General features: G+C 34.0%; 1 protein-coding gene across 3 annotated transcripts in view; it reads right to left on the reverse strand.

The window, feature by feature from the left end:
* Positions 1 to 8,135: 8,135 nt before the first annotated feature.
* LOC106718923 (knirps-related protein) overlaps positions 8,136 to 27,001 on the reverse strand; it is a 60,170-nt gene continuing 41,304 nt past the window's right edge. For 2 of the 3 annotated variants that reach the window (XM_014513126.2, XM_014513127.2), the window contains 2 exons: positions 21,700 to 21,777; positions 8,136 to 9,679 (listed from right to left, as the gene is read on the reverse strand). In XM_014513126.2, the coding sequence (XP_014368612.2) occupies positions 8,645 to 9,679; positions 21,700 to 21,777 (1,113 nt within the window). In that variant the 3' untranslated portion in view covers positions 8,136 to 8,644. Of the gene's footprint in view, positions 9,680 to 21,699; positions 21,778 to 22,116; positions 22,185 to 27,001 lie in introns of those variants that run through there. The other variant, XM_014513128.2, reaches the window with a different exon arrangement.

A 27,001-nucleotide genomic window follows, 5' to 3' on the forward strand; every position in this document is an offset into this window, starting at 1 on the left:
AATTTACTGAATACGGCATCAAGAAAAGCTATTGTTTATCTACATGTGTAAAGTGAAAATTACACGAAGTTGCAGCAGTAAGTATGCGGTCTCTGCTACTGGTGTATAATTTCGAAAATTAAGGATAACAACTCGAATGTTTACTTTGTAATTATATAGTAAAAGTAATTATCTTACTTGAGCATACATCGGTACAGACTTGCTAGGGCTAGGTATTGCGATATACATAAACAAGTAATAAATTGCACAAACAAATATGTCATAAACAACATAGCAGTGTGGCAACATTTAGCGGGTGTGATATGGATGTTTAAACGGTGCTCGAGGGACCACCCATCAAAGTAACAGTTACTCGTGGACGTGTTAATTAGCCGACTCGGATATCGAAATAACCTATTGCTATGAGAACGCACTCCTCACTATTCACTATAAACGATTATAGCGTAAAAATTGTCTGTAACTGTCACACTCAGAGTTATTTTTTGGTTAATTAAATAGGTACTTAGAGACGATTCCTAATCCAATTTACAAAGTAACTGGTCTAGTAGTTTTTATTTATATTTATTGTAATTAGTAAATGATTAAAAAATAATTAGTTAACAAAGAATGAGGTTTGATATAATCATCAGCTATAAGGTGAAATGTTATTGGCTGAAATTTGTTACCACCAACATGACATTGACAGCGACTGTCAGGAACTGTATTAAGCGAAATTGTCCATTAGAACTGCCACGTAGGGTGCCTAACGAAGTGCATTCTGGTGATTAGTGATTACAAGTTTTGTTTTATTTTGAAAAGTTTTAGTCAGCATACATCTACAAATACGTCTATAAAATAAATACGTAAATATCTTCAGTTTATAAACGCATCTGTAGCTCTAAAATAAAATACAAGATCGACTGCCCAAGTTTATAGATTAAAATAATTGAAATTAAAACGAGTATTGATTTTATGTTTAGTGTAATTCGAAATGAATACGGAGTGAGTTCAGGTTATTGCAAAAATATACGAACAAAAGATTGTTGACGTAGAATACGTTATTTCACTATTTTCTTCATAGAACAAATTTAATGCATCGGGCAACTAAAATTATGTAAAAAGTATTACAAATAATCTATTTTAAAACCTTGCTTTTGTCATTAGTAAGGATAATTAGAGTGGTTCAATTCTAGTACCTATCGATTAAAATCTTCAAAGAGCATTCTTTGAAGCTCTTTGAAGATTTTAATTGATACTAAAATTGAACTTGATGCATATCAATAAAGGAAATATTGTTAACTCGTCTTTACATATGAATAAAAAAACTTGAGAGGTGTCAAGGGACACCCGGATGGAACGAAGTTCCTTTCAATTAATTAGTGAAGGAACCAATGTTTATTCTATGCATAAAAAACTTAAGTCTTCACAAGGAGTACATTTTATTTCTATGAATTTTCGTTATATATTGTCACGTCGTTGCCATGGTGATATAGCAAAAAGTGTCGTGACAACTTTTCGTAAGAATTTTTTCCGTCTAGCCCCCTTTCACAACGCGCGATAAGAAACTTCGTTCCAACAGTATCTAAGACCAATATTTACAATTTTATTGTTGTGTATTTACTTATTTTATTTCAATTTTAATGATACGATTTCTGAGTATAGTCGACAAGGTACAGTTAGGTTTAACAAGATGTTAACACAAGTCAAACTCAAGTAATCCGGTGCTGACACGAACAAGCTAATAGAGTAGAACGTAAGTTAAGTGTTAAGTATGATGTTTAATTATGCTCAGCGAGTTGTAGGTAATGAGGTGCGTACACTTGAAGGGCTCTAAGTGGCGAGTCCGGCCCTGCGCCGAGCTCGTACTAATTAACCGGTGATTTTGATAAATGGTGGAGACGGGCCTGTAGGCCGGTGCCAATAGCTTAACTGTTACTGCGGTAATTGATTAAGTCATGTACCAACTGTCTGTTTAATGTTTTACACGTGTTAAATTGTACAGTTGTTCAAAGAAGTGAGATAGAATTAGATGAGATTTAAAATTCATCTTTGAATGGTTTCACCAAACATTATCAAGTCTTAAGACATGCGTTTTGTATTACTATTATGACATAATTCATATAGAAACTTAAATATTTTTGCATTCATAGTCATGTGATGAAAAGATGTAGGCTTAAAAATGATGTGCCGGGAATGTTGTAAACATTACTCTCAGGCAATATCAGACGTCAGTTAATTAATATAATTTTTGACATCAGTTCGCAATCATTAATAATAATGTTTAAATAATTATTTTATTTAATCCAACGCGTCTGCCTGTTAGCGTTTCATCTCTTTATAAATGGCCGCAGTTCGCATCATCAACTTGTTAATGTTAATCAACACAATATCCGATTACATTTAAATAATTTAGAAAGTGTATCGATACAACTAATTTATAATAATACAACATAACAATCTAATATTTCACGTATAAATAATAACTGTTCGTCTGACGTTTAATCTGTAAATCTTACTAATATTATAAACTAGCTTTTACCTGCGACTCCGTCCGCGCGGAATAAAAAATAGAAAACGGGGTAAAAATTTACCTATGTACATTTCCTGGTTCTAAGCTACCTGCCCATCAATTTTCAGCTAAATCAGTTCGACCGATCTTGAGTCATAAATAGTGTAACTAACACGACTTTCTTTTATATATATATATATATATATATAGATAGATGCGAATGTTTTGATGGATGGATGTTTGTTTGAAGGTATCTCCAGAATGGCTGCATGGATCTTGATGAAATTTGGCATAAATATAGATCATAGTTTGGAAGAACACATAGGCCACTAATTAAGTTTTTTTTAATTCCGCTCGGACGCAGTTGTTGGCGACAGCTAATAAAAGATATTTTTAAAACATAAATTTAGAATTAAACTGAACTTAATTTGACAATCATTGCCTTTTTAAATAAGGTCACCAAGCTTAGTTACTTCTGTATTAATCCTTTAAAAATAGATACATGGTGTTTTATAACAATCATCGAATCGAATGTTCGTTTTCTTACCGTGAGTTTTTGAGACCAACATCTATGTTTTAAATATATTGTTATCTCTGTTTTATCAAATATAATGACAGGGATGACGATATGTTTTATGTAGAGATTTTGGTCTCAAAAATCCACGGTTAATTCTATAAAAACCTTGAACAAATTATAAACGCATATGCATAAGAAAATGTTCGAAGACGTTGTAACTGTCAATATTTGTGTTCTAAACGATCATTTACAGAAATTATTATATCATTTAAATTAATATGTCGCAAGGTATCAGATTACACTATGAAAAAAGTTATTAAATTAATATTACTTTTTATTTTAAATGAATAATTACATCATATCATGAATCGCAGTGGAATAGTGTATAATTTGAAATAAATTACCTTAATATTGTTTTTAAGAAAGAAATAGAACATAGCGAATTAAAATAAATTCAACTTACACTTGCTCAGTTCGTTGTAGGAACCGATTAGTTTTGTTTCCCGTAACGCGTCGAACTCAGTGCGACTTCGAATCCAGCCCTGTAATCAGTTAAACTGAAGACGAACCTTCGACGGGTTTGAAACTAGTCATTACAAAGAACGGATTATTTATGGGAAGTCGAATAGATTTTGATGAAAGTGTGGTTTGATATGTAAAGGATAACATAGACAAGATTCAAATTAGTTCCTTTTTATGGTCTTGGTTTTCCTATTTACAATAAACAAAATGTAATGTGTTTGTACTCAGCAGTTTGTTGCGCTAATCCGTGAATGTGTGATCGCTTGCTTGTGTGATGTATGAGACACGTCGACATATCTCAGCGTCCAACCGCGATCTGCCGTGTCCCGCTGCGTCCCGCCGCGCGCAATCTCATTATTTTTAAAACACAGCACACTTAAAGCACACTATTAATGCAAAAAATTGATATATAGATGAAAAAAATACTGCCTGGAAATAATTGCAGGTGGCGTTATAGAATTATGTTATATTTATTTTTTATAATTACCGCGAAATATTGAAATGCCTATGAAAAATATATATAAAATGCCTTTTAAGTAAACCAATAAAAATTAAAAATAATATCTTTGCCGCAATTATTATTTCTATCCGCCTTTTGCAGAACTTTAACTACGAGGAACTTACGAAACTTAAATTACGAGGAAAGCGAACGAAATAAACTGTTTACGCTTCGATTTGCAAAGCAAAAAATAATAATAAGCTAAATATCCATATAAATATCCAAAAATTTAGTTGATTCCGGATTCAAACCCAAGACGCACGGGTTAAAACTACTCACTGCGCTAACAGATCGCTATCGTTATTTATTTAATAAATTTTGTTTGTAACGTTAACAAGCGCCGCGCCGGTAAAAAGTACCAGATGAGGGCAAACGTAATGGTCCCCACTGCAACAGGATTTCTTGCAACTAACTCGATTTATCACACTGATTAATTCGAGTTTCAATAGTACGCACCGCATTCCTATATTTTTATTTTAGTAATTTAATGTTTGAATTCATGGAATGATTTGATTACGTACTAATTAGTAATACTGTCTTATTCACATTTTTATTGCTCGAATTAATACGACGAAATTAATCTTGTAAAGTTCAGCTTCCTCTCCGACAAACAAATGATAATGAAATGATGGTGAAAATATACAAAACAATTTAAATTATCTAAGATTCTCTATTTAACAGCTTGACTTTTGCAGGAATCAGTATGTTTTCAATTGGTGTGTTATTTCTTCGAACAAGCGATAGGACGCCTGGTTATTTTTTATAAATCTCAGAGATTCAAGAAGTTATAATTTAAATGTAGAACTGTTCTCATAAGCAATATTATCGTAATAATGCTGTTCATAGATTGTTTTCAATATTCGACTGCACGCAACATAAGTTAGAAGGTCTAATGCAAGAGGGTATTTGCCAGTGCTCGGGGCTCGGGTCTGTCGTCTCGTGGGTTTTACTAATTACGTATTCAACTATACAAAATGACCTATAACATGGCAGTTATTGTAAGCTGACTTTACTACTGTTACACAAGTCGTTTCCACTTGCGTTATAGTTGCTGGCATGGAACTATAGTGTCTAGATGTGATATAAGATTTAACATTTATTTATATCTGTTGAACTTCGCTCTTGTGTACGAACTGCTGAGTAACGTTATCGACACACCGACAGAACACCAAATTCCATCCTCACCATCTTGATGGTTGGTGTAGTGTTTGTGTCTATGGAATAGATACAATTCACTGTCTCATGTACCACACTGGAGGGACAGCTGTCTCTGGGTAGTTGAGTGACGAACGCGGTACGAAGCGGACGTGCGCCTGCGCTCCAGTGTGGTAGTGGTGAGCCAGTGTCTGTCCTTAATCATCTTTAGGGACCCTATGGTCCTACAGAATAGATACAATTCACTGTCTCATGTACCACACTGGAAGGCACAGCTGTCCCTGGGTAGTTGAGTGACGAACGCGGTACGAAGCGGACGTGCGCCTGCGCTCCAGTGTGGTAGTGGTGAGCCAGTGTCTGTCCTTAATCATCTTTAGGGACCCTATGGTCCTACAGTTGGCTTCTATAATGTCGAGGTTTTCACGAAACGAGTTTTTTTCAGCACTATTTTTAAACAATAACAACTTAGGTTTCTACAAGGAAAAACGTACTCATTCTTTATAGACGTTTTTTAGAAGGAATTTGCAGTTCCTCTGTTGTTGTGGATGTCTTTAGACGATCATTTAACTCTCGGAGATACGTTGTTTTTTTACTTATAAAAATTGTCAGCTACATCTAGTGTATTTATATCAATGTGTGGAGATGCTCGTGTCGCTTGGGTCAAGGCTCGCCGCTCACATGCGCCTGCACCAGCCTGCATCGGTACCAAACGCTTGCTAATATTATAAATGTTTGCATGTATAGATGTTTTTTACTACGTAATCCTAAAACGACCTAACGTTCTGGGTTTAAACACAGATAGATTACAGCTTACAATAGCGCATACGCTATTAACTTAGTTTTTTATTCTATTGTTTTGTTTCAAGTGAAGTCGCGGGCCTTCGCTAGTTCCTACTAAACGCAACTCCTCGTCTCATGTAACCATTACGTTCTTGTGAAAATCTATAATTTCCATTTTAAGTACGTCTCGAAGCGAGAAGTGTCATCGGCAGTTAAGGATCTATTTTACAATTGAAATGTTTAGGGTTGTCACCGTATTATGTAGACAAAGTTATTCTTTAACAAGTGTTTAATATTTGCTCTTTAAAATACCTTTTGATGAATTGAAATAAAGTCAAATTGCTTGCATTTTTTAATGGCATTTGATCAAATGATTACATACTATATGTTTAAAAGTAAACAATTTGTTTTATGTACATACGCGATATATAATGGAAACCTTATGTAAACCTTTAGGCAAATAAATCTTATAATACATTATCACTTTATTTACATACAAAAAAATACCTTAATTCCAAATTAATTCCATGAAAGTTGTTAACAACCAATAGCAAAACGTGGATTTTAATATAAAAAAGGCGGTTAAAGAAATCACGAATTAATTCGACGCTTATCAGCATTCTAATGACATAGAATACGTCTTTGTAATACACTTAATTGTACAAATGCCGTACAACCAATCTACAATACGTTTGTTCATTACGTGATTGCGTATTGGAATTGATTAGTTACGATTTGAATATAGGAGGAATATTGAGTAGAGCAAGGCGTGCGAGGGAACGCCCAGTCTGATGCTTCTGAGACATAAATAATGAAGACATCCGGAGTTAAGATAATGGAGGCAAAGGTCACACGAGTAGAGTACTCGTTCCGTACTCGTGTGAAATTCATTTGAAAATATTGCGTGCGACACGTTCATGAAATAAGAAAGTAAATCGTTAAGCGATGTCCGTGTAAGGAACCCTATTTGATAATCAATAAAAGTTGATGATTGTTTTTAAAGGCTCCTTAAAAACGCTATTAGATTTGATTTTACTGATTTATCATTCGATTCATATTAAGATTAGATTCTTCCCCCTGTGTGATATGTACGGTCAAGGCGCGTCGCTGTGTTCTACGTAAAGAAAAATTCTTCGCCCCTTCTTACAAAATAACCAATTAGGTAGCAGTGAGTTGTGTAAATGATAGCATAATAGTTGAAAGCAATTAGTCGCGTAACACTGACGGGACTTTTTTCGTACAGACACATTCAAAAGGTAGCCTTGTCTATTACTTTGATGTCATCGTCTCAATACTTATGAAACATTCAAACGACTGTCGCTTCTAAGTTAAAATACCACCAGATCTCCAGATAGTACAGTCAGATCAGATTAATGGATTTATATGTTTATAATAACGTCGTCCTCTTTCATAAAAACCACACAGAAGACAGGCGTGAAGTGGTAGCAATTCCGCTTTTCGTCTGATGAGTGTGGTGCCGGAGGCCTAATTTTAGTCCACGTTCCCTTCCTTTGCCAATTTACGATCTGATCGTTTGCATTATGTATGCAAAGTAAACATTTATTGATGTGATCAAGTCTCAATTTTATTTAAACTAAGTTCACGTTTTGTTATTATTCTGTACTAGCTATCGCCCGCGACTTTATTAGTAGCCTATGTGTTCTTCCAGACTATGCTCTACATCTTTGCCTAATCATCTAGATCCGTTGAGTCATTCCAGAGATACCTTCAAACAAACATCCATCCATCCAAACATTCGCATTTATAATATTAGTAAGATTGATTGTTTACCTATGTGAATGAAGGCTTTGATATGGCTTACTTAGTTTTATCAGGTAAGGGATATAACAGCAATAAAAATGAAACGATGTAAATCGAGTGCATGATTATTTTATTTTGTACGTTTCCGTGGAATGTATTTCTTTACAAAACATTTTGTAAACACAATTTAAAAAAAAACACGCTACTTATAATTAATTATATACAAACGTAACACTGGTAAAGTATTTTATCTGAGTATGTGATCGAGATTAAATTTCACTATATTGAGTACATAAGAGAGACAAACTAATGTTGTTACTTTGAGCAAATCCGTAGGAATGTATAAAAATACATCGAGTATACATCTTATACAAATATATTTTAATAGAGATTTTAGTAACACAAATATATAAAAGTCAGGTGCAGTTTTAGTATTAACTTACATTATAGTGATAGTTTCACAATGCACCCGAACGTAAACACATTTCAAAATTCACAAACGTCATGTCACGTTATATCAAAAACAATGAAAAAATTCTACTAAATCATATAAATTATATTCCAAATTATACAAAAATATATTTATCCATTTCTGAAGCAAAAGTTGGTTGCGACACCCGGCTGTACTCCACAGTAACCCAACAATTAACCTATCGCTTATACGTTACGAAATAATTTAATATTTACAACAGATTTGTACACGAACCTTCAACCGGGCCTAACTATCGTCAACACATTAAACGCTACTTAACTTAAGTATTTGGGATAGACTCTTTAATCAATCGATAACAAACAAACTTCGCCCAAAAAGTCATTTTTATACTTATTTTTAAAATCACAATCCGATTTACTGGCCTTTCTTAATAACAATATAATATAAAGTTCATCGTAACGATATTTATTAATGTCTATAAAGGAGACGTCACACTTTGGTCGTCAAATCTAAAGGGTGCAGTTTGATTCTTTTGATTTGCGTGTATGCCATATCTTCCTCATCACTGACTGAGCCGCCCGCGCTCACAGAGTCCCCGTCCTCGTTATCAGGGGCTATTATTTCACTGTCGTCGGATCTCCGTCGTGCCGAACTGGACCTGCCGTCAGACTTGACAGAGAGATCCATGGGGTTCTCCTGGAGAGGCGATTCCGAAGTTCTCCTTTCCGCTGGTGGTGTAGGAACAAATTCAGCTTCCGATATAACATCCTCCTGTGGCGTGGGCTGAGTCGATCGCTGATGTTTTAGAATCTCGTCTAAGAAGAAACGCTTCGATGAGTCAGCGTTGTGGTCGTCGATTCTCACGTCGTTGTTGTTCTCAGCTGCCTGCCGCAGCGCAGCGTGGTCGAGCAAATGTCTAGAGTATATCGGGTGGAAGCCAGGCGGGAATAGAAGGGGATGGTTCGCGGCGAACGGACTGAAAGGCGGAGGGGGTAAGAATGGCGAATGGGGGAAGTGGGGCAAGGAAATATTGGCTAAGGGGAGCGGAACGTATGCGTCTCTCGGAGGCGTTAGCGGTCTATCCGGCGGCCGGGATTGTGTGAGCCGCGACTTTTCGTCAAGTTTGGGCGAGGAGCCGCTGCGGTGAGAGTCAGGTGAGCCGGAGCAGGGCGCTTTGTAGTCGTCGAGGCCGAGTAACGCTAGTTCCTCTTTCGTCCTCGGTCTCGCCAGGCCCGGGAAGAGATGCGGTGGAAAAGGTGGCGCGAGATGATGTGGCGATGGTGGCACTCTGGGCGGCGACCTCGACTGCGCCGCTTGCTGCTGTTCCTGGAGCAGACAGTGGATCTTGAACCAGTTGGACCGCCGGCCGTACCGAGAGCCTGACTTGGACATGCCGACCATAAGGCATTTGCGCAGTCGGCACGCTTTGCACGCCGTCCGGTTCTTCTTGTTGATGACGCATTCGCCGTTGTTCTTGCACTCGGTTATGGAGTTGAGGTTGTTGTACGACCGCCCGAAGAATGACTGAAAAGAAAGAAACAAATGGTTTAAATATATTTAAATGGAATTAAACATGCTTGTTGAGTAAATAAGATCTAGTTTTACAGAAATGTTAATAACAATCAATGACGCTCTAAGTGATAAATTAAGCCCGGTTTGCACGGCCTGTTGGCCACCGCTCCAGCATGTTGCCTTGAAAGTGAAAACGATGCCTTAAAATTGTCGTGTTCACGGTTTGCCGACGTCATTTCCGTTGGAAATAGGCCACAGGCTCGGTTCCGGTCTGTTAGCCGCCTTTATGTACGGTTTCGATTTGTCTTGACCTTGGGATTTCGCTTCATTATGTAACGCCATTGTTGTTTCACTTAAAAGGAAGTTTACTGTAAATTCCGCCACCATACTTTGCATTTCTGGAACTTACTAACATTCAGTATGAGATTGACTGAAATTTAGTCGATATCTTCATTTCTAATCCGTTTTCTTAAGTTTACAAACTTAAAGGCGATGTATGCTAAGATTAAACCTACATTGATAGTTGCTATATTGTTTAACCCGTGTAATACTTTCCAAAGCTATGCCCTATGGTTGTACAATTGAAAACTAATAACGGTTCTTTATAGCGCATTAACTAATGTGTCTATACTCTCCTCGGTTACTACAACACGTACCTGGATTGCCAAAACGAGCGAGGATCACGGGGTGAATGATAAATGACATACGTTTGCAACGATCGCGTCATAGATGAGGAATTTAAACTGAAACAATGCCATCTTTAAACGCGTTGCGCGCGTGCGGTGAATTTTAGTTACCACCGAACGTCGCCAGTCGCTCGAGATTATGTTTCGGATAGCGCCAGTTGCGGACTACTGGCTGGTCAAGTGTTTTTAATAATGTATCTTTATTATTTTAGAAACTGACAATTAAACTTCTTATTGAATTATGGTCTCCCAATCAATTTAATCATAGTCATTTACTGCACACCAAATACAATGACTTGTTTAGTAATTAAAATTCAAAAGTTCATGTATTTGCTACATCTATAATTAATAATGAACTTTAAGTCCATTGTTGTAAAGTTTAATTTAGTCAAAGCACTTGGTCTTCTTTTGAATTTAACTTAAGTGTGAGATTAAAAGTTTATAGTAGATTACAGAACAAATATTAACACGAAAGACCTTGCATGAATAAAATTAAATTACATACTCAAAATTAATTCTGCAATGTAATATTAAAGTTAAGACTTTATTGAGGCTCTCATTTTGTTATGATTTTGAAAGGCATCATTCAAATTCAAAGGTTAATTGGATTATAACATTCCAAGAGACGTTGTCAACTATCGAATACTCGTAGTTCCTATGAAATAACACTTCAAAAATATAAATAATTTAGTACCAAGATATAGATAACATGTCTCATTTAACAATTTATAATCAAGTTTAATAATGTCATAGTGTTTGTAGGTTATTTTAAAGCACAATAATAAATATAGAGATGGACGTTCAACATTCAAGTAACCGTGTACGTAGTAATGTGAACGTAGATAAATTTAGTGCGGGGCGCGCCGGGCGACAGAGCCAGAGTTACTGCGACCCTAGCGCCACCTGTGACCCGCCGACCGGACTATATGTCTAGTCGACAGCGGCGGCCTGAGGACGGCTTGGGGCGCATTGCAACTTGTTCCCAGCAAACGTTTACTTAATGTTTATGAATAACTTGCCACTCGATAAACGGATTCGCGGATTTAAATAATTCTATTTTGTTTTAAGTCACTAAATTCAATATAGCAAGTAACTTTGTATTAAATCCTTCTCGTATTTCTGTCAAAAACTTTTGTTATATGAATTACGTGTTTTTATTTGGAGCATTGGTTTACCATGTTGGTTCTAGTCGTGTTATAATTCAAAAGACAAATTAACCTTGGAGTGGATTAAAAACAGGCCTTTGAAACATTTTAATTAGATTTCCTTACAATTTGATGTTCAATAGATGAACACGCAAATCAACACTTTATAATTATATCACGACATTTGAGGTCCAATCATTGATATAAATAAGTAAATTAATTTATGACTTATAAGTCTAAATACGTACTAATTTCTACCTAACTAGACTTACTAGCTAAAAAACTAACTATTACAATTTCCAAGTATTTATTTTTAGTGTACATGAAATGTTATATACAAATGATTAATGCATATTTATTTCTGATTGTAGACTTGCTGAGATGTTCGCAGGAAACTTACAGTGAAACTTGTCTTCAACGGTAGGTGGCGCTGCGTTAAGGCGCTTCATTGGTAGATGCCATAGATAATAAAATGCACGGATGATTTTCTTGTTTTATTATTCTACTAGCTTTTACCCGCGACTCCGTCCGCGCGGAATAAAAAATAGAATACGGGGTAAAAATTATCCTATGTCCGTTTCCTGGTTCTAAGCTATCTGCCCACCAATTTTCAGTCAAATCGATTCAGCCGTTCTTGTGTTATAAATAGTGTAACTAACACGACTTTCTTTTATATATATAGATATACAATTTATATACATCTATGATATGCCTGATTATCAGATGAGTAATGTTTTTTGTGAATTTGTACCTAAAGATAGTCTATTGTGATCTGTTTTGTAGACGATGTATTGTACGATACCTTCAAAGAGTCATAGGGATTCAGAAAGTCGAACTTTCGCACACTATAGCATGTTAAGTAAATCTTTATATATTTTTTTCTGTCAAACAAAAACATATTATAAGGACACTTTTATAATTTCTTATACCTTATAAGCTTGTTGTCTATAAAAGTTAGCACCTTATAAGAAATAGTTTTTCTATCTGTCATGTTTTACATTCAACTACATGTGACAGACGTGGTGCAAATATGGTTAACAGATTATAAATATTATTTTAGTAATAATTTTCTAGATACAGTAAAGTTGTTTAGAAAAAGTTTTTGAAGATGAAAAGAATCCATCTCTTATCATTTTAAGACATCATACTGAGTTATTTATCTTCTTTTTAAACTATGATTTCTGTCATGTTTTAAATTGGATATTAAACCTTATATTACTGTATGAATTATCTACAGTTAAATGTATGGAAGGAGTTGTATGACGATATAACTAGGTGCAATTGCTATTGGTCACCTAAGAATAAGGGTAAAACTCTATTTATTGACATCCAAAAAAGAGAGGTTTTATTATTTTATTTAAAAAAAAAAATTACTAATAAATTCCTTGTCATACTAGACACTTTACTAGATCTGTACAATAAATAAGTTTGGAGTGCATGTATGTTATAATGATAAACCTGTTTTTAAAATTTTTGTCTGCCTGTATGTCTGCAAGTTCGTGTTCGTTCTGGGTACTCTCGGAAACAGTCGGACCCATTTTAATAAGACTGGAAGTTAGCTTATATGTGCTGGACAATTTTTATTTTATTCTGCGCTGACGAAGTCGCAGGCAATAGTTAGTTGCTAATGTTTTTTTAAAAACAGTCTAGATAATACTTAGATTTATAGTTGAGAGCTAAGTGCTAAGATGCTATAACGACTATGCAACGTCTCGAGTCAAGGTTTGTGAAGGCAGCATTGTATTTAATGACGGAATAAAGGTTCACTTTTATTACGTGAACGCATTATACGTTTATGTATCAGACCTTATTATTAATTTATTAGCGATATTGCTCTTAATGTATAAGGATAACTTTTATTGGAACGAAGTTCCTTATCGCGCGTTGTGAAAGGGGGCTAGACGGAAAAATTCTTACGAAAAGTTGTCACGACACTTTTTGCTATAGTAAGTATGCTAACGACGAATAAGCGCTACTTCACCATGGCAACGACGTGACAATATATAACGAAAATTCATAGAAATAAAATGTACTTCTTGTGAAGACTTAAGTTTTTTATTCATAGAATAAACATTGGTTCCTTCACTAATTAATAGAAAGGAACTTCGTTTCATCCGGGTGTCCCTTGACACCTCTCAAGTTTTTTTATAAAATTGTCAATAATTTATTGACTCAATTAGTGTGTTTGTTCCTTTTACACTCCACGAATTTAACAATGTAACGTAACAAAATATTTCAATCGTTGAAATTTCTAGATCTTTCTTTTCTTCTCTATTTAACGTCATTGCTGTAAATTCGCAAAATGCTTGGTCCTTTTAGTGAAGTTTTATAGAGTTTACACTGTATTTTAAAAATACAGAGAGAGGTAATATTATTAAAATGTCTAAAATTAAATTAAATAAATTTACTATTTGTCTCTTTACAGTATTAATGTATTCGGAAATAACGCTGCTTCGAGTTTACGTCGGCCATTTTCTAAGAACCAATGCTCGGTAAAACTTTATTCGTTTGATTATTCAGCGAGGGGATTCACGTGCACGCTGTCACCACTTATATTGAATATAATATGTAGCATTATTGTTCGTGTACAGTTACAAACATTTGTAATATTACTTATGAATTATAGGAATCGTATATGACTCCTTGTTTTATAAAAGTTTTTAAACGAATGCCCTAATCGCCTTTTAAACTTGAAATAAACAGTCAGTGTATTGACTTTAATGGAATGGATTATGTCTAAAAATGACCATTACACTTGCTCCTTACATTTGCGTTAAAACTTAAGATAAAATACCTTACTGATAAAAACAGTAGGAAGAAAAGCTGAGAATTTTTTTTTGTTATGATTTGCTTTGAACTGAGGATAAAAGCGTTTTTGAATTCATTTATACGTTAGTATCCTTTAGAATTTACTATTGGCATGATGAGGTCAGCTTTTATAGCAGCAAATACCTAATAGAACCAACAATGTATGGCCCATAAAGACGGGCACAGAGCAAATTTGCTGGCACCATTAAGACTTCATAAAGTAAGGTATAAAAAGTTATGGCACGCGTTTTATAGTGTTTTCTTTAGAGGTTACCTACCGCAGAGATCTTGTAAGATGCGCCTAATAGCTTAGAACTCGTTTACTAAGTAACACTTGTGAATTTTACTTACGTGGAATATTGTACATATTTTGTATGAACTTAGCTATAACATGGCTAAGTGCTTACTTATTGTATAGATAAAATAGTCGTTCATTAAAAAAATTAAGATTGAACTAAGTATCAGTCGCTAAAAGAATTTAAAGATAGTAGAAGTTTTTTTTTATTAATTATATAGTTGTATAGATGAGCGAAAGCCTAGATAATAAGCAACGTCTAATGTTACATGTTTCACTTTCTGATCACTGCGCCAATTTCAAGTGAACCGAGTGACAAATTATCAGTGTTTCATGTGCAGACGGTCAGGCAGACCAACATAATCACGCTCAAACACGAAATAAGCGTGAGAACATTGAAGATAACATTACAAACTGTCTGACCTCCTAAATTGTACATCTTCGACAAATTTAATTTCACAATAAAGAACTAACGTTACCTCGATGTTGAGTACTATGTCCGATATTTTTAAGAAGCGAATTTGTTTGAGGTTATGTTTTACATTTGATGGTATAGTGCCGCGCGTCGTGGCGAGTTTTCGTTCGGAAGCGGTGACCCGCGCCACGCCAACGATGTTTTGATTGTGCCTGACATTCGAATACAATCGATTATTTGTTTAATATGACTCGATGCTGCAACCGCTTCTGTTATATGTATATGTATCCGGTTGTTGAATTGAACTATATATATTATTTTACCATGCTTTTTAGATAACACAAGCTTTACGGAATAGATTATGTTTCAAATATGGCTTTAATAATTAAAGTTTTGACTGACGATGTCAACAAAAGAAGTCGTACGACATTCCGAAACATAAATAATGTCCCGAATGACAACTATTGCCATGCTCCAATAAATCTATCGGTGTGCTAACAATTGCGTCCATTGACAAGTTTCGAAACTTTTTTGTAAAACAAAGGCAATTAACATTCAGGATTGGTTTAAGCGATAATCGTCTCTACGTCAAAATATTGAATACGGAACGAGCTATCAAATTCGCATGACATCGATTAAGGAGGTAAATAAAATCGAGTGAGTGAATCGATTCTCCGTCACAATCGAGACGAATCGATTCAGTTCGCGAATGATATTGCGAATATTTCAATATGACGGCCGTAGCGGCAACTCAAGCGAATTATTTTGATCTAGTTCATTCAGTATTTCTTTGGTTTGAAGCTTTTTTGTTTTACTAAAGGAAATTGCATCAAAACGTTGCATTTTAAATTGTTTATAAATATTTTTTCAATATGATTCAATATGTATTTTATTCATAACAATATTTCAAAATTAAATTAATGAAAATGTAAACACTTAAGTTAATTTAATAACAGTGGTCCTAGTACGAATATTTGTGGCAATAGCCTTCGTATCGTTATCATCAATTATGTCAAAATTTGTATGAAATTTATGGTGTACTTACGTCTGATTACGTTACAAAAATTTTAATACAAATTTTGTCGATTAAAATACGATGACATTTGTCACAACATTCGTGCTAGGCCCACAGTTGAGTATGACATTTTTCGTAGAACTGAGTGAAACGGTTTTTTCAATTCGTGTATTTATTTCCTGTTTTGTAATCGTAATAAACGTTTTTTATTAGTAAGGAAAAAAAGTATTGACATTTTAATAAAGGAAAGAAAACAAGGAGCATATTCCTACAATTTTAAGCATGAGTCAAATTTTGATTCTAAGTATTTTTCAAGCGATGTGGATGAATTTGTTTAATACTCAATTAATAAATATATTTGAAAGCTGTATTATACTTAATAAAAATACCCAGAAGATTTTTGACCGGGTTATTGAAAAAGATCTAAAAATGAAAATCAAATGCTTTAGCTTTTTATAAATATAATAAATCATTTGTAAAATTTTAAAGCTCATTATGAGTAAGTAATTTCTAGTAACGTCTTTGACGACCTAATCTAACATAATATTAGATTTCTTTCAGCAAGTTCCCGCATACATTTTACCTTAGTATTTAATTATACCTATCGTTATAATTAATTCGAAAACATATCTAGACTTAAAATAATTATAGACTTCTTAATGGTTCTCGTTAGAACTGGTTGAAATTGAAACGAGTTACAATTTACAAAACAACAATCCAATTAATTCAGTAAAAGGACCGCTAATGGCAAACTTTTTTTTAGCTACTGCGGTTGACAAAAGTGACAATGGCGGCGCCACTGTCTTTGTCCCCTAACAATAAACGATTACGCGCAGACGATTCCCGCTTAAACTTTTAAAAACAAATTAGTTGAGATGATTTATTGCTGGCCAGTTACGAAAGATTAGTGATGTGACTGTATGGAGTAAGTGATGATTAAAATTATATATCGATTCTTTTTACATTCTTGTCATAGAAAATAATTTGATAAAAAACAATGTTTTTGAAAATCATTTTTTATTTTTAAATTTCTCATCGGGATCACTTTTTTAATTGCATAGAAAACTTAAAACATTAAAAGGATTGTTGTTTTATTATTATTTTTTTAAATGCTGCTTGCTTAAAAAAATCGATATCTAGAACATCGCGCATCCCTATTTCGAGTCCAAATCGTTTCCACAGATATTTTTCCATTCGCGTGCTGTATCGCAATTTGAATGTGCTCTCAATAGCAAAATAATCTGTGGCGGGCGTGCAACCTGCAGCTCGACGGTCACCGTTGATGGTGAGCTGGTGACGTGCCGCTGGGACATCGCCTTGTTTTCTAATATTAGATAAATTTGTATTTTATATGCGACTAACTGTCACCCGCGACTCCGTTCGCACGGACTTAAAAAAAATAGTTGCCTATGAGTTCTTCCAGACTATGTTCCGCATCTTTGCCAAATTTCAGCGAGATCTGTTGAGCTCTTCTGGATATATCTTGTAACAAATATCCATACATCCATCTTAACATTTGCATTTATAATATTAGTAAGATTTACTAGGAGATTATAAAATGAGTACATGTGTAATTATCTTTGTTAAATCCCATGCAATGTTTCTATCTATTTCTTAATTGTTAAAGATACGTGTATATAAAGAAACTATCAAGCTATATCTATTAACATACGGTTGCTTTCTGCCATTACTTTTTTCAAAGAAACAAATGATATCATTCACAGCATTTCACCTCGACGACCATCTAATGACGATGTGAACAGAAACACATCAAACCCGGTACAGCGCGGTCCAGTGCGGTACTGTACCAGGCAATAATAACTGCGGTACAGTGCCCTACAGTGCGAGATAATGACTTCGTTAGGGTGTTATTGGAGCAGAGCCACGTTCTCACGTTTTTGCCGACCCATCAATCACTGTCCACCATAAGCCGCTAGCTACTGATCTTTGACTTGCCGTCAAAGCCTACCAGTTAAATATTATGTATTCTAATGTTTGTTTTTGAAGTTATTAAATCAATCAAAGTCACAATATAGTTGAAATACCAGGTATTCATGTTTTAGGAAATTCAAATATTTAACACTAGCTGTCGCCCGCGACTTCGTCCGAGTGGAATTAAATAAAAAACATAACAAGTAGCCTATGTGTTCTTCCAGACTACGATCTATATCTGTGCCAATTTCATCAAGATCCGTTCAGCCGTTCCGGAGATACCTTCAAATAAACATCCATCCATCTAAACATTCGGTATAATATTAGTATGATATAATTGTGTTAATTCTCTTTCGTTTGGTACAATAGAGTTCAACGACAATAAACCACAATAAAACAATTTTATGTATCATGAAAGATAACAAGATTATTCGTTAATTTAATGCACCTAATCACTAAATTAATAGACAAAATAAGCATTTTTTTAAATCATCATAAAATGTATCCCCACTTGAATTTAAACAAAAGGTTAGGTCATCGTTCATTGCAGTAGTTGGCCAATTTGGGGCATTTCGGTTAAATCGTGATTTGTTTTTTAAAATTACCTTTCAATGTTTCGTCGGCGGTCATTTTCCGGAGCCTGCGCGCATCCGTTTCTCAATGACTCGTTTCCGATTCAAACACCATGACCGAACTTTCCTGTATCTTTGCTATGATCGTATCACATTGCATTGTTATGATTAGACGTTGTTGATGGCCTTGGGACTGGATGTACGAATGATGTTTAATAATTGTTGCTTCGAATCCTAGCAAGGTTGCTAGTGTTAAGGATTTCTGACTGCAGTTGCAGTGATCTAAAGTTCAACATAATCTGACCCTCCTACAAAGAAGGTTAAGAATCTAACATTATAATCTAAATATATAGCTTGACTACAAACATAAAAACTCTAACCATATTGTGTGTGATAAAGAAGGCGATTGAAGCGCCCCCACGCCATGATTCTTTTATTATTTAAACCATAAAACATTGTACTATCGAACGTCACATGATTTAACAAATAAAGATCTCATTTGAAGCTAACATTAACCGTTGACTCATAACCTATTTAGAAACGGTACACAATCTATAGTCGAGTATTGTTTACGCGGTTGGTCGTTAGTGCACCGCGAATAGACCGGAGCGTGCCAAGCCGTGAGTAATGACACCATTTAAAAGGGCCACGACAGACTGATGAGATCGCAATTGGCACAAAGTCAAGGATACGCGCGAGCGGACGCCTTCAGAATATACTGTCGTAATAAAGTAACCATATTAGCTTAAAGAAAGATCTTACTAGCTTTGGAAATAGCTGGATATATATGACTATCCGTGGGTTTATGAAACCAAAATCTCTGTTTAAAACGTTTTGTTATCTCTGTTTTGTCAAAGTTAATGACAGGGATGACGATATGTTATAGTTTAATCGACTCGGCTAAATGTTAATTATGTTTCAACTAATTGATACATATTTTAAACGTTTTCCGGCGGAAAGAATATGAAAATCCGTTTGAATGTGTTTAAGTGTACTACGTTGAAATATCAAATAGTAGTTTCTTTGGCGCGGTAATGTCACAAGCAAAAGTGTTATCATATAATTAGTACACTACGTATTAAATTGATGGCCATCAATATCGGACGTTACGTTATATCGTAACAGAGCAGGGCCGCATCCTGCGACATTTCCCTCCCTCTTGCGCAACCCATTGTGCCGGCAGTTCTGTTCCACTTGATGCAAATTGCTTTAGCGCAATCCAAAGCAAATTTAAAACAATACAATTCATTTCGAGTCGACCTTATTCGGTATTTGTATGGTAATCGAGATAATCGATTACGGAAATTAATCGATTTTTTAGATATTTCATTTGATTGAAAAGTTTTAAATAGATTTATTCAATAATAAATACTATATTTATAGTAAATAGTACGGATTCATTAAAAGACAAAAAAGAAACTTATATTCCAGTTCCCTCGTCGTTTTCTCCCTTTCCGAGTTTAACCGAGTAATTATAGAGTAAATAAATACAGATACAATTAACCGAGAAATCGTATCAATAAATTATAATCGATATGGTCCAAGAAAAAAATGTGTACCGGAACATGTTGCGTGCCGATCGAATTATTGACGTGTATCTCCCGGACACATATTATATTTACACTCACCAAACTAATCCTTATTACAATCACTATAAGGTCGATTGTATGTTATTTGTGTGTTTGTTTTTATTAATAGTACTGAGGATGAATCAATTCTGAGTCGGAATTAAACACAATTAACGTTAATAATAGTCGATCTGATTAAAAGGATATTTGGCAGCCCTAGTTTCACATCGGTGGCTTTGATTTATTTGTTTACAACGTTATTAATAAATATATGTATTTATTCATTAATATCACAATGAAAGGACAGCACTGTAAAGTTTTATCCATCCATAATTAATCTAATTACTTTCTTCCTGTCCTATATTATACGAAGATATTCGTAAAACATTTTTCTTTTAAATATTATAATACTGTTTTAATGTTGGTCATTTAACCTCTTTAAAAAATGAAGTTTTCGTGATAATTATTTGAATTTTAGATGAATATTGTTTACGAAGTTGAAGCTGTCTGTGCATTACGTTAGAATCTCATTTGCACGCGAGATAATTAATTTTTTAAATGTTGCTTTTTATTTTCCATAATTAAACAACATAATTGTTAATAGTTTTATATTTTTTTCTCTCTATGTTTTGGAATGAATAAATAACTGTGTTATCAGTGGAAATGTTAGTTAAACTTATTTGACGAGATCTAGTAAGCAATTACAGAGATTGGTTACAGTTATGTATGTACAAACAATTATTAATTGCTTTGATTTTCAATGTATGTAAGTCGAGTCGTTTTATACGCTTTAATTTCTTGGCATTTCAAAGAATGTTTGTAATAAAAATGTTAGGATGAAATGAAGCTATAATATTTATTGTCTGTATCGAGATCTATTAATAAAATCTAACATTTATTATTTGTACTTTAATTGTTATTCTTTCAGTATCATTACTAACTAGTTGTCGCCCGCGATTCCATCTGTGCGGAATTAAAAAAAAGTAATAAGTAGCCTATGTGTTCATCATGACTATGTTCACATATGTGCCAAATTTCATCAAGATCCCTTGAGCGGTTCCGGAAATACTTTCAAACAAACATCCATCATCTAAACATTCGCATTATTAGTGAGATTAGCAAATATTTTTATACGAGTACATCAGTGGCCCCGCCACAGCGTCTTTCAATTTTGCCAATCTAAAAAGACACTAAACAAAAACGTCTCCATTGCTAATCCTATCATAAATTAAATTCGAATATTTAGTACCTCAAATGTAACTGCAAATATTACAAATTGTACGTCAGTATGTAACAGGCCGTAGTCACCGATACTTTTGTTGGAAAGTAGATTTGCTGCGAACCGATTTTATTATTTGTTTTCTACACAATAATTACACTTAATATTCCGAATTTATTAAATTAGGTCAGTTTTTGTTTTTAATGTGATATAAGATCTTTGGGAGACACGAAAAGTTAAATGCTCCTTACTGACTTTTATTTTTTTCATGTTATGAGACTGTCACTAAAACCTCCTTAGTGGCCAACATCAAGTGCAAAAGGGAGAATGAACTTAAATGTAATTTTTAATTTTAATAAAAAAAAAAATTAGCTTACCTTACAACCTTCGCATGTGAACGCGCCGAAGTGAAAGCCCGCCGCCGGCTCCCCGCACACTTTGCACTTTTGGTTCATCTGAAATAACGATAAAAGTATATCAATACCACAAATATAATGTACTAAGACGCATAGAAATATTAATAAAAAGACATTTAGCTCTTACTTAGTTGATTTCGAGGTAACCTTTAGTATAGTCTTCTGGAACACAAATCAAAACAAAATCAAAATTAAGTGAAAACAACTGAAGTGCTGAACTGAACTGAACATAACAACTGAAGAGCGGAACTGTTACGTTCTCTTATCCGATAGGACTACTTAACATGTTTATTGAAAACTTATAAATAAATACCAGAGAATATAATAAATAGGTTTCCTACTAAAATTCTACTGAAAAATAAAAAAAAACGCAATTACCTAACAAAGAAGCGTTAGTACGTAGTTCCAACTCAACATAGTAGCTGTTATCGGTCGATATAAAGTTGTGCGCGAATGAAAACCGCTTCAGAAACCCAATTCAGTGTTAATACGCCGTGACGGAGATCGGCCATTTTCCAATCAGTCATTTAGTTGTTAATTTCGAGGACCACGGCGCATGTTATTACACAGTTGGCGATAAACTCTACACTGATAGACGATCAAAATGTTTTTTAATCCAATTTTTATTTTCAAAAAAAAACCTATATTAAGAAGTAAATTGAAACCTTTTTATTATACTAAAATTAACAGGTAAAGAAATTTTTTTTCTTGGCTTTTAATTAAAAAAAAAATGGCATTTCATTATATTAATGGAAATATATATGTAATAATAGCCTGGTTGGGTTGCCAGTATTTTATAAAGATGAAGCCAAAAAATATAATAAAATTACCATAGAGCTTCATAAAATAGACTAGATGGAAGTAACACAAGTTAAGAAGAATACAGAGTTGGATTTAAAAAAACAGTGTTATTATAAAATAAAATTTAAGAGTCGGGAATTCAGTTGTATTTTAAATTACAAGTAGACATTGTAATATTATAAAACTAGTTATTAAAATCCCTTACAAATATTTAATACTAAACCGTTAATGTGTTGTCACGATTAACGCTGATTGTCAGCCGTGCGATATGTCTTTATGCTTGTATCGCGTTAACTTACAAACGCAATTAACAATAAATTGTGGAAATTACGCCATTACACAAACGCTGCAGTATTATGGAGACGTTAGGGACTTCTGTTGGGGGACATTAAAATTATTTTTATTTCGCAATATAAATTCTTGTGAAATTGATAACTGTAGTGTAATATGGGATAGTTAAGAGGTCATTTACCTTTGGACTTATCTGGGTGATTGACAATTGTTATTTTTGGTCGCTTTCTTTTTTCAATTTTCTTGATATTTGTCATTTTTATTTGAAATTTAATAGCTTTATTTTGTTAATTATTGCGCATGTATCCTTGTTTGCTTTTATTAATATAAATTAAGAACAATTAATCTCTTTTATCCTTCATCTGCTTCAATCCTTATAGTCCCAAGGGCACCTCGCGAATCCCCCGTACCTCCAGTCACCGGGACACGGGATAAATCGTCGAGATGCCACAGATTATGTTATAAAGGAAAATACGATAGGCTCCGGAGGTCTGCGCGATTTATGTCTCCGCAGACCTTGTACAATGCTAATTTATTTCGTGTTGTTTATTTTACTTTGCAGTCTGTTAATTTTCTACTATGATATGTACTTACATATTTATTTATTTTATACACAAGTTAGTTGGATATTTTTTTATATAATTTTAATATTAAAATATACACAATAATATATGTAAAGGATAGATATGTTTTGTATACATCTAAAATCATACCGTACTGCTAATTGTCAAACACAGCTTATATCTAATCTAACGTTATATCTAAGCGTTATATCTAATCTAATAGAATAAAATTTTGCCTACTGTCAAATCGATAAGGTAACAGACATTAATTTCTAGCAAATTAATTAGTACTATGCTATACAAAAATAAATCGCAAATCATTCGACAAAATAATCCGCAAGTTGAAACTGGTACAGTCGATGACAGCGCCTCTAATCAGATGCGAGCGCATCGCAAAGCGCAGGCCGTGAGTAAATCACGCAGCGTGGCGCCGCCGCTCCGCTTATCGCTGCGCTCATCACGCCGCTAGCCGCTCTAAATTAGATCGAACACGATCCCCTGCGAGCCTGGCCTGTCCCCGCGTAGTGACCGCGTCGTCCCCGCGGTGATTTGTCGACTTTATGATACAGCTTCTTGTTACCTTCAAGTTTGATTTACTTTTAATGTCTCCGTGTACAGTTACGAATGGAAACATCATTTTTAGATAAATGTTATGATTTATTTATTGTTACAAATTACGTTTGTGTAATTTTGTTTTATCTTTCTGAATACATTAATGTATTGATAATTGTTTAGTTATTCATTTAATCCACGGTGTCCAGTCCACGCTGGACAGAATCAGTAGCGGAGTTAGGGTAGGACGAGGTGGGGCGAGCGTCCAGGGCGCTGTCAGTTAACATACGTCTAAACAGTAAACGTATGTTAACTGAGGTTGAGACAAATAATGAGTTTGTTTTTCTGTGTAAGGAAAGGTCTATTTCAAATTATTATATAATTTTCATAATATAATCTTGTTTAAAAGAATTAATTTAAAATGTCACATTACGCATCGGAGAGGAGTTGACATCGGTGCGGCAAGATGGCGGCGTATTTTTTCATCTGAGAGCGGGAATCGTTAAATCGAGCAAATTATTGATATACGACATATATCAGACAACGCTTTGGCGACGTTGTGCCATTTTATTTTAATTCTTAGCCATCAGCTGTCGTCTTTATTTAATATTAATTTATAAGATGCAAGCTTACTGTTTCTTTTACGCTTGCCGCCAATACGCCATTATAAAAAAATAGTTTTGGCGCCAACGCGTTTCTAAACACATAGAAAAAAAAATACTTCATCAGGGATAATTATAGAAAGATGTTGGACAGATTATTATAAAAATAAAATTCGGAAAATCAGTAATTAGAAGAAATCGTGAAATTTTGTGTTTTATTTTATTGTATGTCTACAGATATCAGACTAGATTCACTTAGTACGATACTTAATAAAAATACTTCAATGTTATTAAAAATCGTGTGCGGCGTTTCGTAAGGGGTCGATTCGAAATCGATTTTCATTGAACTTACTATATCGGACGTGAATTAAAAAAAAACAACTGTCGCGGTCAGAGACCCCGAAAGCAAAAATGCGCAAGAGATGTCAGCACTGTCGCATCCTATCCCGATTGCTGGCTATTCGAGCATGTGACTCGACGCAACAGATCGATTCCCTTTTCTTGCGACTTAATTAATTTGTCAGTTGCGCCCATATTTTTGTTAAATTATACAATGAAATCTACCATTTAATTATCAACTTAAATACTTTAGTCCGAAGGTTGAAATTCACAAAACTCCATATTGTCTACTCGAGCGTAAGTAAGTGAAAACTTGATTCGGTTTGCGAAAAATTAAGAACCGAAAGGGTTGTCCCAGAATGATAATCATTTATCTCTTGTGAGATCGGAACTCACGATTTGCATACTAATTAAATCATTTTATTTATAAACGAAAGCTTTTAGATGTAATTTAAAATTATATTAAACGATTATAATCCAATTTAGTTGTTCATGTTTTTGACACAAAGAATTTAATTTATTGTAACTTCTTATTTAGATATCAATGCAATTAAATAAAAATAAAAAAAAAATAAAATAAATAAAATAATTAATTAGAAATTACATTCTTGTGTTGATAAAACTTTGGTATGTTTGAAAACAATGGAATTTTACTTTTGCGCCAAAATATTTGCAACAAACATTTGTAGACATGTTACAAACAATTGATCCAACCTTTGGTTCAAAGCATCACATGATATTAGTGTCGGTCGTGTGAGAAACACCGCTCTGTCATTTTCCTACACCGACGCCATGGGCCGGACTCGGGGCTCGCCGTGGGAATCCGAGCTAGGTATTGCCTTATGGGAATACGTAACAGGACTGTGAGCATCGCTCCGGGAACTCAAAAATGACATTACTCTAATATGTTGGTATCACTGTGACTAAGTTAAGTTTATTTTCGTACTATTAAGTTTTGTTATGTTGGTATTTTCTGGAAATTTATCTCATTAGATTAGCAAATTAGGAAGATTTTGAATTATTCTTTCAACTGCTTGCTGATTTCAGACTATCACAAAAGATTTTCTTTAAGATAGTAAATTATACAGCAATATTTTACATCCTTTATAAAGTAATTTACTTCAGCCGTATCCTTATTTTATTTTAAGATTATTATATGAATTTTGAGGTTATTTAATTTTTCAGTACGACTTGCGCTTTGAAACCTTGATTTTTTTTATTCTACTTATTAACACAACCTTGACGATGAAAATGCGAATAATTAACGATAACTACGTCAATGTATTATATTGTAACATTAATTTAAATTATAATAATGTAATTTCATCACGACATAACACATTGCATGTAGACAATGACCTTCTATTTTTTTATATACCTGCAAATCTTATCTTACTAATATTATAAATGCATATGCCAAAACGGCTCAACGGATCTCGATTAAATTTGATAACGATGTGGGGCATAGCCTGGAAGAACACATAGGCTACTAATTATTTTTTTATTTCACACGGATGGAGTCGCAGCTGACAGGTATTAAATAATATTTATATGTGAACGATGCATTTAGTCTTCTAAAAATTATGTTTTACGCTAAAATCATGATTAATTTTTAATACTTTTGTCCTAACCTAAATCTATCACCAAATCCAAGTCTAGAACAAATATAACCGTTTACTTGATATAATTATTAATCATATGCTCCTTCAACTTACTATCTTTTATCTGTGCAATTACTAACAAATCTATTACTGGCATACAATTCATTATTACTTCGAAAAAAAAAATTGATGAGTTATGCAGAACAGTGGCAGATAGATATATTCTGAAATCATTCCATATATTAAAGCTTTATAATGAATGATGTGAGAATAGTGAATGAGAGTATGTTTCGCATGGTTCTCACAAATCTTAGCAAGTGTAGCGGTGTAAGTGAGCGCAGCAAATTAGTAATAGCACAGTCTGGATACGGCGGGGAAAAAACGCCGGCGTTTTTTCTACGTCACTTCATATTTTTGCATTTCAAGACGATTTTATTTATATTGAATTTTATATTGTTTAAATTTCTTATATTATATTTAATATTTCTTTATTTCTCGGGCAATTTATTTGAGA

Source organism: Papilio machaon, chromosome 12 (assembly GCF_912999745.1).
Source record: "Papilio machaon chromosome 12, ilPapMach1.1, whole genome shotgun sequence".
In the NCBI taxonomy this organism is placed as follows: Eukaryota; Metazoa; Arthropoda; class Insecta; order Lepidoptera; family Papilionidae; genus Papilio; species Papilio machaon.